We start from the raw sequence: 13,008 nt of genomic DNA on the forward strand, positions 1-13,008 counted from the left end.
AACCTGCCAGTAAACGTGGGCTATTGGAGGGATATAGTTACTCAAGGCTGGGACTTTGGAGGTTGTTATTGGCCGAGCCAAGGAAGGTCCTATTTTATTTCTTTTCTTTTGGGATTGCAGCTGTGGCAGAACAGGGAAGGCCGCTGCTCAAGGTTAGCATTGGTCCAAAAGTATGTACTCGATGCCACTGAGAACTCTTTTCTAATATATATTGGTGTACGGTGAACAGACTATCATTCACAGCCTAGGGGCAACGTGGCTTTTATCTGGCGTTCCTTTGTCCATTAACTCCAGTTTTGTTTTATTTTGTCACTAGTTATTAACTAAATTCTAAAAAAATGAATTCTGTGTTGAACTGTAAAGTAACTCGTTCACTCCCCCCAGGTCACCACCCTTTCTGAGTATGGTATGTGGAGCCCCGTTGGCCTCCTGTGGTCCTCCATGCATATGCCTGTATGTAATGTTGCTCCTTATACAGACTGTAGCATGCCTGGGAGCCAGGCCCTCGGGGACAGCGCGCAGAATACAAGATGCCATGCCACCCTGTAATTCTACTTCTTCAAAACCTTTCTCAGAATAACTTGCACAGACCATTTGCCCATGCCCAGGCCCCCCAGGCAGCCACTTTCACAGATATCCGGCACTGTCAGCTTCCAATGTATACCACCAGATACTGTGGCTAAAATGTAAATTCTAACAATTCATACTACTGTCCATGGCAACCTCTGCTGCTTTGCAGAAACCCAGAGTTCCTGGTTTTTAAACTGTCATGCCCCATGTCGAATAAACAGTTTAAACTTAACGATTATTTATTGGTTCTAATTTTTACCCACCGTAAAGAACTGGACAGTGACAACTGCAGTGGTTCTTAAATCACTGGAGTGGTTGATTTGATGTTTGTGAATTTATAGCATGGTTTCTGGCTTAGTCCACTCACTTTCAGCCTATGCTCTCCCATAAACCCATTGAGAGATTTCTAGAACATATTTCTCCAAGCAGGGCGGATGGTGACAAGATTGCAGTAGCTCCCAGTGTGATGAAAGTTGTCTGATTAAAAGGCAAGACTTTCTCATAGAGTAATCGGAAGATGTCAGAGTGTGGCTGGTGCCTCTGAAAGGCCAATAGCATGGGGAAAGAGTTGGTTATGGCAAATAAAATGAGCACTGGGAAAGCTAATCGGTGTCACATTGCCAATGCTTGTTTTATGAAGGTAATGGCTTTGCCAATGCAGCACAAAAATTGGCAACGCCAAGAGCGGTGAGTGACCATCTTTGATTGTTATTTTCCATACTACCAAGATATCCAGGAATTTACATGAAAAATCAATTTGTTAGCAATCCTGAAAGTACAGAAAATAACTATCCAAGATACCCAAACGCCACTATTTGCTTTGCCAATGTGGGTGCAACTGTACAGCAAGTAACAAAGCCAACAGCTGGTGAGGGGAGCCAGAGAGATACCAAACTCAAGGGTACAGTAACTCTGCAGGTGGATGGCCACCCGGAGAAACCATGTGGACACATGAACTTTGTAAGTTTAATCATGTCCCAGCTCTCCTCCCAAGTACCAGCGATTCTACATGTGTCTTTTTCACTGTGTTTCCTGAATTTGTGCTGTGGTCTCAGGCATATCCCTGTTTTCATTATTCCACCTCTTAGTTGCTTTGTAAATGGTTTGACCACCATGATCCAATCACACTGTCGATAATTTGCAAAAGTATACAAGGTGTAAAGCCAATCGTGGGGCAATAGCTGTTCATACATGAACCCCATCGCAGTGGCCCCTGATTGGTGGCATTGAGGGGGAGACCCTGGTGAAAACGAGGCTGATGATCACTGACCACCCTTCCACCTTCACACTCGTTGATCTGCGGGAGGGTTAAGGTGCCTGAACAGGGCAGAGTGGGCAGCAGCTCCTGATGCCTGGTCCCCTCACAGACCTGTTCTATTGTGTGAGTAAGAATTGAAATCGATGATGAAGGTGTACTGTCAACACGAAACAGAGCCACCATTTAAATAAATTAAATAATTATTGTTGATTGTACACAGCTCTTGCTGCTATAGATCTATAGTTTTGTGTCTTTGTGAAGAGCGAATGTAACATTTGCATTTGATCTTTCCACCTCTAATGGATGAAGTGGGCCCTTTTATCTGTTTGAAACCTGTGTCCTGCAGGTTGCACCCAGATGTTTGCAGTAGATGCATGAACGCACCACTGAGCTATCTGATGCTTGTGTTGACTTTGGTCCACTCAGGCGTCAGAGGGCTATCTGTGCACCAAATTAAGCTGTTCATTGATAAGCCAGGAATGCGCCGAGGTTTGTGATATGGTAAGTATTGCTGGTGTGACTTGGGCTTTCTGGTCTTCTGGTGTATCCAGGCACACTTTTGGGAGCTTGTTGGGTGAACAGAATCTGCCTCTAAAGCAGTGGTCTTCAAACTGGGGAGGGTGGGCTGTATTGCCACAGGTGAGGGAGGTATGCAGGCACTGGCCAAGAGGATCATCATACTGAAAATAGTGCTGTTTTTTTAGTGACAAGACTGTGGCAGTGGCCACTCTCTAATAAGCCATCCCTGCATCTTTTATGACTCATGCCCGGGTTGGGCGTAGGTGCCAAAGGGACAGGGGCTCCAAATAACCCTCAAACCCATCCCCTTAAATCCCCCCACCTCTTTTTGATAAAGGATCGCTCTGTGGATGCCTTTATGCTTTTGGGAGACCAGGCTGCCATAGCATGTTGGCAATCATGCTTTCGATTTCATATTTAAAAGGGATAACCCAGCACAACTGCAACGTTTGAACTATTAAATATGTAATTTCTTCCAATTCTGTAGAATAACTGTAAAATAATATGGTTTCCAGTCTGCAGGGACCCTAGTGGATTTTTTTACACAAAGAGACACAGTATTAATACGTTTGAAGACCACTGCTCTAAAGAAACTTTCCTTCAAAAGGTTGAATTTTAATTCTGGGAAATCTATTTCAAGTGAGAAGTGAACAACCTCAGAGAAAAAAAAATATTCTGTACCATACTTTACGTGTGCATGTTTATTGGTGCACTGAATGGCAGACTGGCTTCTATGTCTAAGAGGTATTTTATGGAGTAGCGCCTCTGTTTCCACAGGTACCTCGCAGTAACTGGACCTATGGCCTACACAGCTATGAGGTTTGCTCGTGCACGGATATGGTGTCCTAAATCTTGAGAAGGCTAGGCTCAACATAGATTCCTAAAGGAGTTGGTTGTTAATGTGACTGCCAACTAACTATTCAGTAACCTTTTTTGTAAAAAAATGTTATCTGCCTGAACTTTTTTTCCACAGGTTATATCGAAGCCACGGTGATCCCAGCTGGAGCCAGGCGGATTCGGGTGGTTGAGGACAAACCGGCGCACAGCTTTCTGGGTAAGAAAAATTGAACAAATAAGCACACAAAAAAAAGGAACCAGGGTTTTTTTTCTTGATTAAAATATGAGCTGGTATCTGTTACCCTTTCCTTTAATAACCAGAGACCGGGGCATGTCGTGCTAAGAATGGAAACCTTATCCTTTTCTGGACATTGTATAATTCACGTGTTGCCTTTTGCCTGAGTTTCTTTTCTGTGAGGTTACTATCAGACGGGGCCTGGGTCGTGTTTAACTGCTGCTCGATCGCCATTTAGCAGCCAAGCGAGGACGTTATATTATCTGAAATCTATATTATGAAAATACATCTGGGTTTAGTCCTCGGTGATGTAAAGGAATAGCCTTTTTTGTTTGTTTTTGTAAAGTGGGGGGAGAGTGGAGCTGATGAGCTAATGGTGTGCTTAAAATATCAGTCAATAAATGAAGTCTAAGGTGCAACAACGGAGGAGTGAGTTATCAGACTTTCTTTGCACACGTTTCTTGTGGAGTCCTATTCTGACAAATCGGTGGTAAATAAAGTGACTTCTGATATAGCCAGGACAGGACAAGCTACTCATAGGCGACAATTCACCAAAATACCCGAGGTAGCAGAAGTGACATCACACACCATTGACCTTTACTTTGTGTCACACACACAAGCTTAAACATGCACACACATTTACACACTCTCAAATAAACACACTCACCTACAGGCATGTATACAGCATACATTTAAAAGCATTTTCGTCTTACTTTAGCTGTCAGATAGGGACATATGACAGCTTATTATAGTCCATTTTTTATTACACTATTAGTAAATAATATTATTTACTATTAGTGTAATAACAATTTGACAGAAAACCATGAAAATTAAGCTGAAACGACGTCCATTAGGGTGAGATGCTCCTATGTTCCAGGCACAGTAGCACTGATTTTGCCACCTCTGAGACCAGGGGTCGCAAAGGCAGTGCCAGGGGTCGCAAGGGCCAAGCCAGGGGTCGCAGCTGCGGCCCCTGGTTAGCCGCCTAAATGACGTCCATGAAGCTACTCTGTCCTCTGGCATGTGCTCTGTTACATTCAGGTTAGGGGCCTACTTTCAGAGCAGGATGGGCTAACATGACCCAACCATGAAAGCCCCCATGGGAAGAATCTACCACTGGCCTCCTACAGCCTTGGGCTGTTTTAAACATTTGTGGCACGACTGATTTTGTTTCTAGTAAAGCCCTGGCCTACACCTTATCTACAGTAAGCCGAAAAAGATTGGCCTTTTGATTGATTTGATATTTCGCCATTGACAGGTGCCAATGTAAGGTAAGTCGGGCTGTGGCAGTCCCTCGCTTGACAGGTCTGACAAGCAATGGATTCTACCCATGCTCTACCGGCCTTTCACGGGCACCACCATCTTGTGATATCTTCTGATTGTCGTATAGGCTGGTCTGCACACTGCTCATAAGGTTTCTTATAGACACTAAAGCCACAATATTTTACATAGTACCAACATGTTACCTCTGGGCAGTTCATGGTGCTAGAAGACACTGGAGAGAGTGAAAGACTAGATGAGGGAGTGAGAGAAGTTAAGATTGAGAGCACATGAAAAGGAAAAAAAGTGAGGAACTTAACACAGATGGGGTATAGGGGAAGGGACACTGTGTATTAATTGTGCACCATATATGTAGCTCCCACCTGAGCAGCCACTCATTAGGACTGGCTTGGCAGCATAGCTGTCTGGAAGATGTAATGTTACCAACTAGAGTGGTCTTTGGCTTCACACAGAGGAGCATTACCCTCTCACCTCATGCTATTGGCTATTTGGTGTCTCATTCCACCTTTCAGTTAGTGCTTCCATTAGAATGCATGAGCTACGTTTTTACATCTGGAAAGTACATTGAAGCATCACACTGTTTGACACGTTCAATTCTTTATTCTTATATGCATCCTATGAAGAAAGCAATTATTTATTTCTACATTTACCCCTTCATTGGCAAAACCCCAGGGCCGGTTTTAATATGATAAACAGCATTTATGAATGCAACGCAAGTAAACATAATTTAAGAATGTCTGATTACTTTCCCTTGCACACTAACATAAGATAATAAGATATATTGGTTTTGCCAATGCATTTATTTCTTCCCCTTTAGTTGCCTCCATAATAAGACCCATACAGCAGGAGAGGGCTAACAATCAGATTGTATAATTGAAATGATTGCTGATTAAAGCTCACCTTTGGAGGCCACTTTCTATGACGGTCTTAAAAACATTCACCCATATGATAGCCAAAGCCTGCATGGCCATCTGACCACGACGGGTGAGATCAACCTTTCAGGATAATTACCATCTGGGCAAAATCGAGAGTTTAAATTTATTTTCAGAATAGGACGAGTCTGGCCATTCATCTTTAGCCTAGGAGTGTCTTGCTCTTTGCTTCACCTTTGGACACCTAGTATCTACCACCCTTGACTTTATTATTTATATGTTGAGATCCGTGTCTAGTTTGCAATTAACTCTCAACTGCTTCTCAAAGAATATAAGTAATCTATCTTTTCCAAGATCACCGTAAAACTTTTTCCTGCTCGCCTTGCTTTACATTATGGAACTTTCTCATTCACTAATGTATCTAGAAAAGGCTTGTCTCTTGTTTTGCCAATCTGTGCTATTGTATTCCTCTATATGAATTCCTCTTCTTCGTACCTCTTTTGCAACAGCCTCATTGCTCTTATGAGGACACTTTCTAATTACTAACGAGGAAGGCATAGATGAGTTAGTTGAGGATCCTCCTGCACATTAAGTGGGCACTCTGAACCGAACCATCAGTCTTTTCCTCTATCAGTAAAAAGCCCTCTAGGCTCTTGTGTATAAACACATTTCTCCATAGACTCAGAATGAGTACCAGACCAGCCTATGGTACATCAGGCCCCTTGCCCCTTATAGTCCTTGCAGTTGTAAGATATGCGCCCACTCAGTATAGTGTACACCTGTTGCAAGGCGCACTAACAGTGCAGTTGACACAGCGCGTGCCCCACAGTTGGCTTCTTTGGACAGCATCTGCCTTTTCATTTTTTTGGCTCTATCTTGATTCCGCCCGGCGTTGGCTGGCTCCTCCCTGGAAGCAGCCCTGGCCAGGAGGAGTCTCTGCCCCCTTCATGTGCCAGTGGCGCTGGAGGGCGCAGTCCGGATGCCGGCTGAAGGCGTCGCCCGTGGAAATATTAATACCATTTACAAAGTTATGAAACCCTGTTGCTCCTCATGCTGTTTCAGGTCACAGTTGGTGTGGGTTGGTTTTCCGTTCTCGTGGAAAGAGGCAGAGGATGTAAAAAGACCTCAGGTACAGTTTGTGGGGAAGTTTGGGCAATGTGTTGATACCATATGAGTTGTGCTGTAAGATGCGAGCACACTAGGTATGCTAATTAGATACTGGCTGACAAATATATAAATGCTTGTTGCAGGAGAGGGGAAGGTGAAACAGAAAAGAGAGCTCTCTCTGCCGTACAGGGCCCCATTCTCCTTGTAAGATGAAAGTGTAAAACAACTGACACACTTGCCCACTCTGCTTACAGGAAGTCTGCAACAACCCCCGCCTGACCTGACACTGAAAAGTGTAATATTCCTCAGGCCAGATCTGTCGGTGCACGTGTTCTTCAGCCTAATATGCAACTCTCTGGAACAGCCTCTACGAGTCTTTGCTATCCGATATGAATTTTTGTTCTCAAATGTTTTGAAATATAGCAAGACATTTAGTCCAAAAATGTTTAGTTAATGCCAAATTCTTAAACTCTCAAGTTAAGCGAGGTTGAGCCTTGTATTGCTGGAATGTTTTTCTACAGTACATTCAGATACACTGGTGTGCCACAAGAACAAAGCTTCAGAATCCGCCTTCTGCCCAGCAAGCGGACGCTGGCGGATGCTGTGGATGTCCATGTAAAGATTGGCAGTCCCTTAGTCAGTCCTGGCACTGTCCCTGAGGCTTTCAGGAGAGCAGTAGTTATCTCTCTGACGAACAATATAAGGCAAAACCGCAAGACTTATCCCATTTAAGGTTCAGTTGCAACCTGCCATCCCTCCTAAATTGATGGAAAGAGACACCAGTATCGGATAATAACAAGACCATGCTTAGAGGGTTCACCATTTTAATGAAGCACAAGCTGGAGTCTATCCAGAATAAAATATCGAGCCTGAGGTGACTTAAGAGCTGGACGATAGGAGACATTTATTTCTTCATTTAGAGTTTAATATAAGTGAAGAAAGCGTGATCAGGGCTCTGAGCCTGTTGGTCCTGTTGGCCCACCATGCTCTGTTGTTGGAGAGGCTCTGTGAATGTGGCTGCTAACATATTTCACTTTGTGAAGAAATCACCGTTACACCCAGCTCTTGATCAAGTCATGGCCATTTTTACTCAAGAACACTGCATTCAACACTAGCTCAATGGTGCAGCATAAGCCCCCATGCCCCTGTGGTGCGGGGGCCCAGTGCTCGGGGGGAGCTCTGCAAAAGTGGTAGGTGGTGGGCTGGGTGGAGGGGGCCGACTCCATGTACTCTGCTGGGGGTGGGGGCTCAAGTTTTGTTACACTACTGCAGTAGCTTTGTGCCTGTCGTCACTCTATCACTGGATTAGGAGCTGCTATATAAAGATGAAGCCCACCAAACTGGAGAGGATGTGCTTGTCGGTTTCCTGTTGGTTCACTGACATCTGGCCCAAGGAGCTCGAAACGTAGCCTGGCACGGTGGCTATGTTGAACAATTTGGGAATAAAATCTGACTCAAAGCTAACCATGTTCCCCCAGCTTTCTAGTGCAGCGTGTCCATCCCCCCTACATTGAAAGGATGGTTTGATGACACAGAGACCCTCTGGGAATGTGTCCACGCGTGGTTTGCCCAGACCTAGGGCCAAGCTGTCTGCCCAATGGATCTCTAAAAGTCTGGTACTTCTTTACTAGGGGGCCGCGCTACATCTACGGTTCTCCCCTTAGGTCGATGACTGACCCCCTCACTTATGCCATTGTGTCGATGCACATGCGCTGCAGGACTACCCCACCAGAAGCACTCACATGCCCCTGCTCCTGTCTCCTATGAGACCAGGTCAGAACCAGGTCCAGATGGAAAAGTACGCTGACCTCAGACTTCTATCTCAGCAAAGCTCACCATCAACCCAGCAGTCCCAGTCAATTATCTTTGAGCATGACCGCCTACCTTACCCTTGCTTCTTGAAGGCGATACATTGTTCAGCTTCTCGAAGGTCCTCCAAACATGTGGTTTGCAATGATCACTACTGCTTATTGCACACATTCCTGAAAGGTAAGATGTCTCTACACAGCTGTTCAATGGTGCTGTCAATTCCTTGTCCCTCCCCTTCACTTCTAATTTCTGTAATCCTGTATTAGCTGGCCACCCCACACCATAATGTTCTAGATACAGCAACTCATGTTTGCGATTCTCCTGCTACAAAAAAGTCTTTTCTCTGTAGCGTGCTCCTTTTGCGCATGAAAATTAGGTTTAGCCTAAGTGCAGTGAGTAAAAACTAAAAGTAGTACTTATCTTATGATCCTTTCAAACCTAGGACTGCCCGTGACTTGAAGCAGTGGTCTTGGAAGGTCATCTCCTTGCATCCATCACATTTAATTGAATAGTAAATGACCTGCTGGTGCTGACCTCTAATGAGGCTTCTTCTGATGCATTTGATGATAACTAGGTAGATTTCCAGATCCATCCTCCCTCTGCATCCAGAGTTGTTTTTGATTTTATAAGGAACCAAGAGGAAATGTGTTTTCTTGTCTTGTTCTAGTGATCTTCCTCAAAGACTGTGAGAACTAGTTCTTAGAGCCTGGACTGCCATAAGGTTTGATTTAAATTGTAATTAGTCCTTCAGATACTCACTTTGCCAATTATGGCAGCAGGGAAGGCCCCATAACATGTGTAGGTAACATGTCACGCAAGATGTCATTCAATCAGATACATATACATTCTGTTAGGTTCTAAGTCACATTGGTGACTTTTCATATTTGTTAGGGTGGATCAAGTTATTCAAAGTATTCTGGGAAGTTATATCCACATTCCTATACGTGTACTCTACTCATAACTGACTCAGGTCACCTTCTTCGTCCAACGTAAAACCATTTGAAGGGCTTCATGTTCCTTCTGTACAACCTCCTCGTAGCTGTTAGGACAAGTTGTGCTTCCTCTTAGATACAATAGCAGCATAGAGGAAAGTAAAAGAGAACAACACCCATTGGCTACAGAGTCTCTTTTATCTGCCTCCTTCCTTACTGCTTCGATTCCCCTACCTCGTGTTCAGTTTCAAGCCTTCCTTTGCTTAATAATGTATTGGATTGGGCTCTACCTCACCTATCTGGCTGCATTCCAGATATTGAAGTGACACTCCTGGCTCCTCACCTAAGACTCGGTGCTTCTTCCAGTTCACTAAGCAGCATACTGTGACTCACGCTTGCAGTGACAGTCCTGGTCACCGGTCTACCCCGGTAAAGCACTCACGAGAGCATACACCAGGGAGCTTCCAACCCTGTCAGGAGGTTCCTGCACTCGTCTTTCCAGGCTGCTGCACCCATCTTGCCAAGACCTCCTTCCCCATCCCCAGGACCGCTCTGCAGGACTGTCATCCAGCTCCAGAAACGAAAATGAGCCCTCACGCCCCGGTGCAGAAGGAATTACACCCCTGCTCGAAAGGACTCCCGGAGGAGAATTTGCCAGGCCCAGAGGAGTTCTCCTAACCATGAATTTGTTCCTTTGGTAGTAGTTGTAGAGCAGTCACTTGGGATACTTAGCAAACTTTTTCAAGCTTTATAATTGGAATAAAAAGTCGAGATCTGTTTCTCACTTTGGCAACAACCATGCTGGAAAACGTGTTTGTCTCTGCCTCGTTGGACTCCGTTCTGCTCGTGCTCCCCTCAGCCTAGACTGGCATTTTTTGTGAATTTTCCATTAATACTGGGGAACTGTAGCACAAAGCATACATTACTTAGTGTAGTAGAGTGTGTCCACTTAGTCCACAGGGTCCTTTTCCATGTGACCCCCCACTGACCATCCCCACTCTAAGTCACTGCAGACTTTGGCATTTCATATGGGGCACTCTTGTACGGAGAGACATATACGCGCCCAAGCATCTAATTTCTCAAATAGACAAAGTCCCAGGTGGCGCAAGAATGTAAGGCTTTCCCTGCAGCGTGTAACAGCTATCATTTAACATGGCTATCCCACTAACTGGCAACAGAGCTACACTAAAGCGAATGAAAGCCCTTCCAAAGGAACCCGCCAACTTGTCCTCACGATGATGATTGCAAGAAAATTGCTCACGAGTGGAATGAGGCAACCATTACAAACTACAGTATCAGAGGGCGCGGGCTATTTTTAGGCCGCTTTCTGGATGGCCTGGTTTGACTTGAGAAGCTTCAAGGCTTATTATGATGATTCAGTGAATTCGGCAGCCAAGCTCTTTAGGCCTAATTAGCGTGGGGAATGTGAAGAGGTCAGCTTAAACCGGCGGCCAGAGGCAGAGATTGTTTTTATGGAAACTGGGCAGTTGTTCTAGTTCGTGCTCAGCAAGCAGAGGCCCAAAGCTGGATCACTTGAGGCAAAGGAGGAACGCCGCCATTTTGAGTTAATAATGCCCCTTCTCACCAACAGCGCCTGGAAGGCGTGGCACATTTTAAGGGATAATCGTTTTGCATTTAGAGTTGCTGCTGGGACTCCATTTACGGGATTGCCCATTGGGACAGTTCCGGAGACCTTTACAAGACCTCCTCAGAGCCACTAATCTGTGGTTGATGCATGTGAGTGCCGCTTGTGCCCCTCCATCCATGTGGCGCTGGTCCAGTGTTAGGAGTATTGGATTCTATGGCAAATCCCTTGCCTGTGCGTAAGCATGTACCTATATTTCTGCAAAATCCCTGTTTCAAAAAATTCAGTTCAAGATTTCCACACCAGAGTTTTGATTCAGTGTTGATAATTACATTTTGCATAGCCAGGCACAAGACATACAGTACACGATCACCAGCTGCAAAAACAAAATAAGTACGGCATCAATTTCGACAAATTTAATCCGAGTGATTCATAGAAGCAAGCAATGTAGCTGCTTGTTGCCAAAATAGATCTATGCAGACTTAATATGTACACGTGTCCAGAGGACGTGGATGCACGAGCTGAGGGCAGTGCACAGGAGGCTAGGTGTAGTAGAGTTACAGGGTTCAAGGTAAGACTATGCCTCAGTGTTCCAAAATATCCGAGCCAGATGAAGTGTTACATTATCGGTACATTACTCGACCACATTCGACTTACATTTGCGATACTCTAAAACACCTATGGAAGATTTCCAAGTCAGCCAGTAACACAGTTAGGCGGAATAAATGATAGCTGGTGCCATTTCCTAATCCATCTACCTGGCCTCCACCATCTCTAAAACGTGTTGGCTCTGTTACCTGTGGATGGCAGACCATGTCCCGTGGTGTCATTACTGTAACATTATTTCATTGGTTTGCATTCACTAAGAGAGGCCAGAAATGCTGCCACCAGGAGGCTGTCCACCTGGCTTGCTGGGCATATTGATTCCTGCACCATGGCTCAAGGCCAGCCTGGCTTCCGAGATAGGATCCTGGGAGAATATCTGCAGCTACCTAGAGGGGTAAATAGTTCCCAGCAAAACAGACTAGGTTGAATGTTTACATCCTCGAAGTCCTTCTAACCCAAGATATTTTCATCATCTGAGTTCCAGGATTGGGTTCCCTGGCCTGTTCTTCTTCACCACTCTGTACTAAACCAAGCTTATAACATTCTATCATCATTTAATGGACCATCAAGCTTCGGAGTTTAATGCATTAGTGTCAGCATGGCCAAGAGGCTGTCTTTATGCATTACCTCAGTTGCCCTGATCCCATGCCTAAGAGCAGTGGCAAGGAAGCATTCAAAGCAGTTGTTAATTTGAAATTTTTTTTTTTAAATGGTGAGGTGGCTCTCGTCAGCAGCCATTTCTTCTGTTAGCGCCGCCTAAAACTGAACCAACTACTAACCAACCATGAAAGTGGGGAGAGGATGTGGCATAATGGCCAGAGCTGCAAACTTTGGCACTAGGTTTGAGTCTCGACATTGGCTCAACATTCTGTGATTCTAGGCAAATCACTCAATCTCCACATGCCTACCATAAATATCCTTAACTGGTGCTCATGAAAAGCGCCGGTGTTGATGATTAAGTGCCTTTGGTGAGCACTGGAAACCACCGGCTCCAATTAAGCACTGATTCAAAGTTAATAGTCATGGCCCGTTATGCCTTCGCAGGAGTTGGTGCCTCTCTTATAATGATGAGACATCTCCCCAGTGTAAAAATGTACACTACTTTGTTCACCTCAGGCCTTAGAGTGGATGCACCATAGTTCTGGACTACCCACTGGCATACAACCCTTTTCCTACTGACATCCAGGGATTCTTAATCAGATAGAAAGGGTAACAGTAAGAGCATCTCTCTTGCACAAATCTGTAGGGCTGCATTTTGGACATTCTGTCATATTTCACCATTAGCATGTATTGGAACAAAGTTGAGGAATGTGGAATTTATGCGTACACAACTTACCCCTCACTGTTATTAAGCCTACTCTTCTTACTACAAACCTGACAACATGAGAGGATTTCAA

At 44.8% G+C, this 13,008-nt stretch overlaps 1 protein-coding gene across 2 annotated transcripts in view; it reads left to right on the forward strand.

Moving 5' to 3' along the window:
- ADAMTS17 (ADAM metallopeptidase with thrombospondin type 1 motif 17) overlaps positions 1–13,008 on the forward strand; it is a 1,053,865-nt gene that overhangs the window by 753,148 nt on the left and 287,709 nt on the right. For both annotated transcript variants that reach the window (XM_086958065.1, XM_086958066.1), the window contains one exon: positions 3,321–3,401. In XM_086958065.1, the coding sequence (XP_086814191.1) occupies positions 3,321–3,401 (81 nt within the window). The remainder of the gene's footprint in view (positions 1–3,320; positions 3,402–13,008) is intronic.

The sequence above is a fragment of the Lissotriton vulgaris genome, chromosome 2_1, assembly GCF_964263255.1.
Source record: "Lissotriton vulgaris chromosome 2_1, aLisVul1.2, whole genome shotgun sequence".
NCBI lineage: Eukaryota > Metazoa > Chordata > Amphibia > Caudata > Salamandridae > Lissotriton > Lissotriton vulgaris.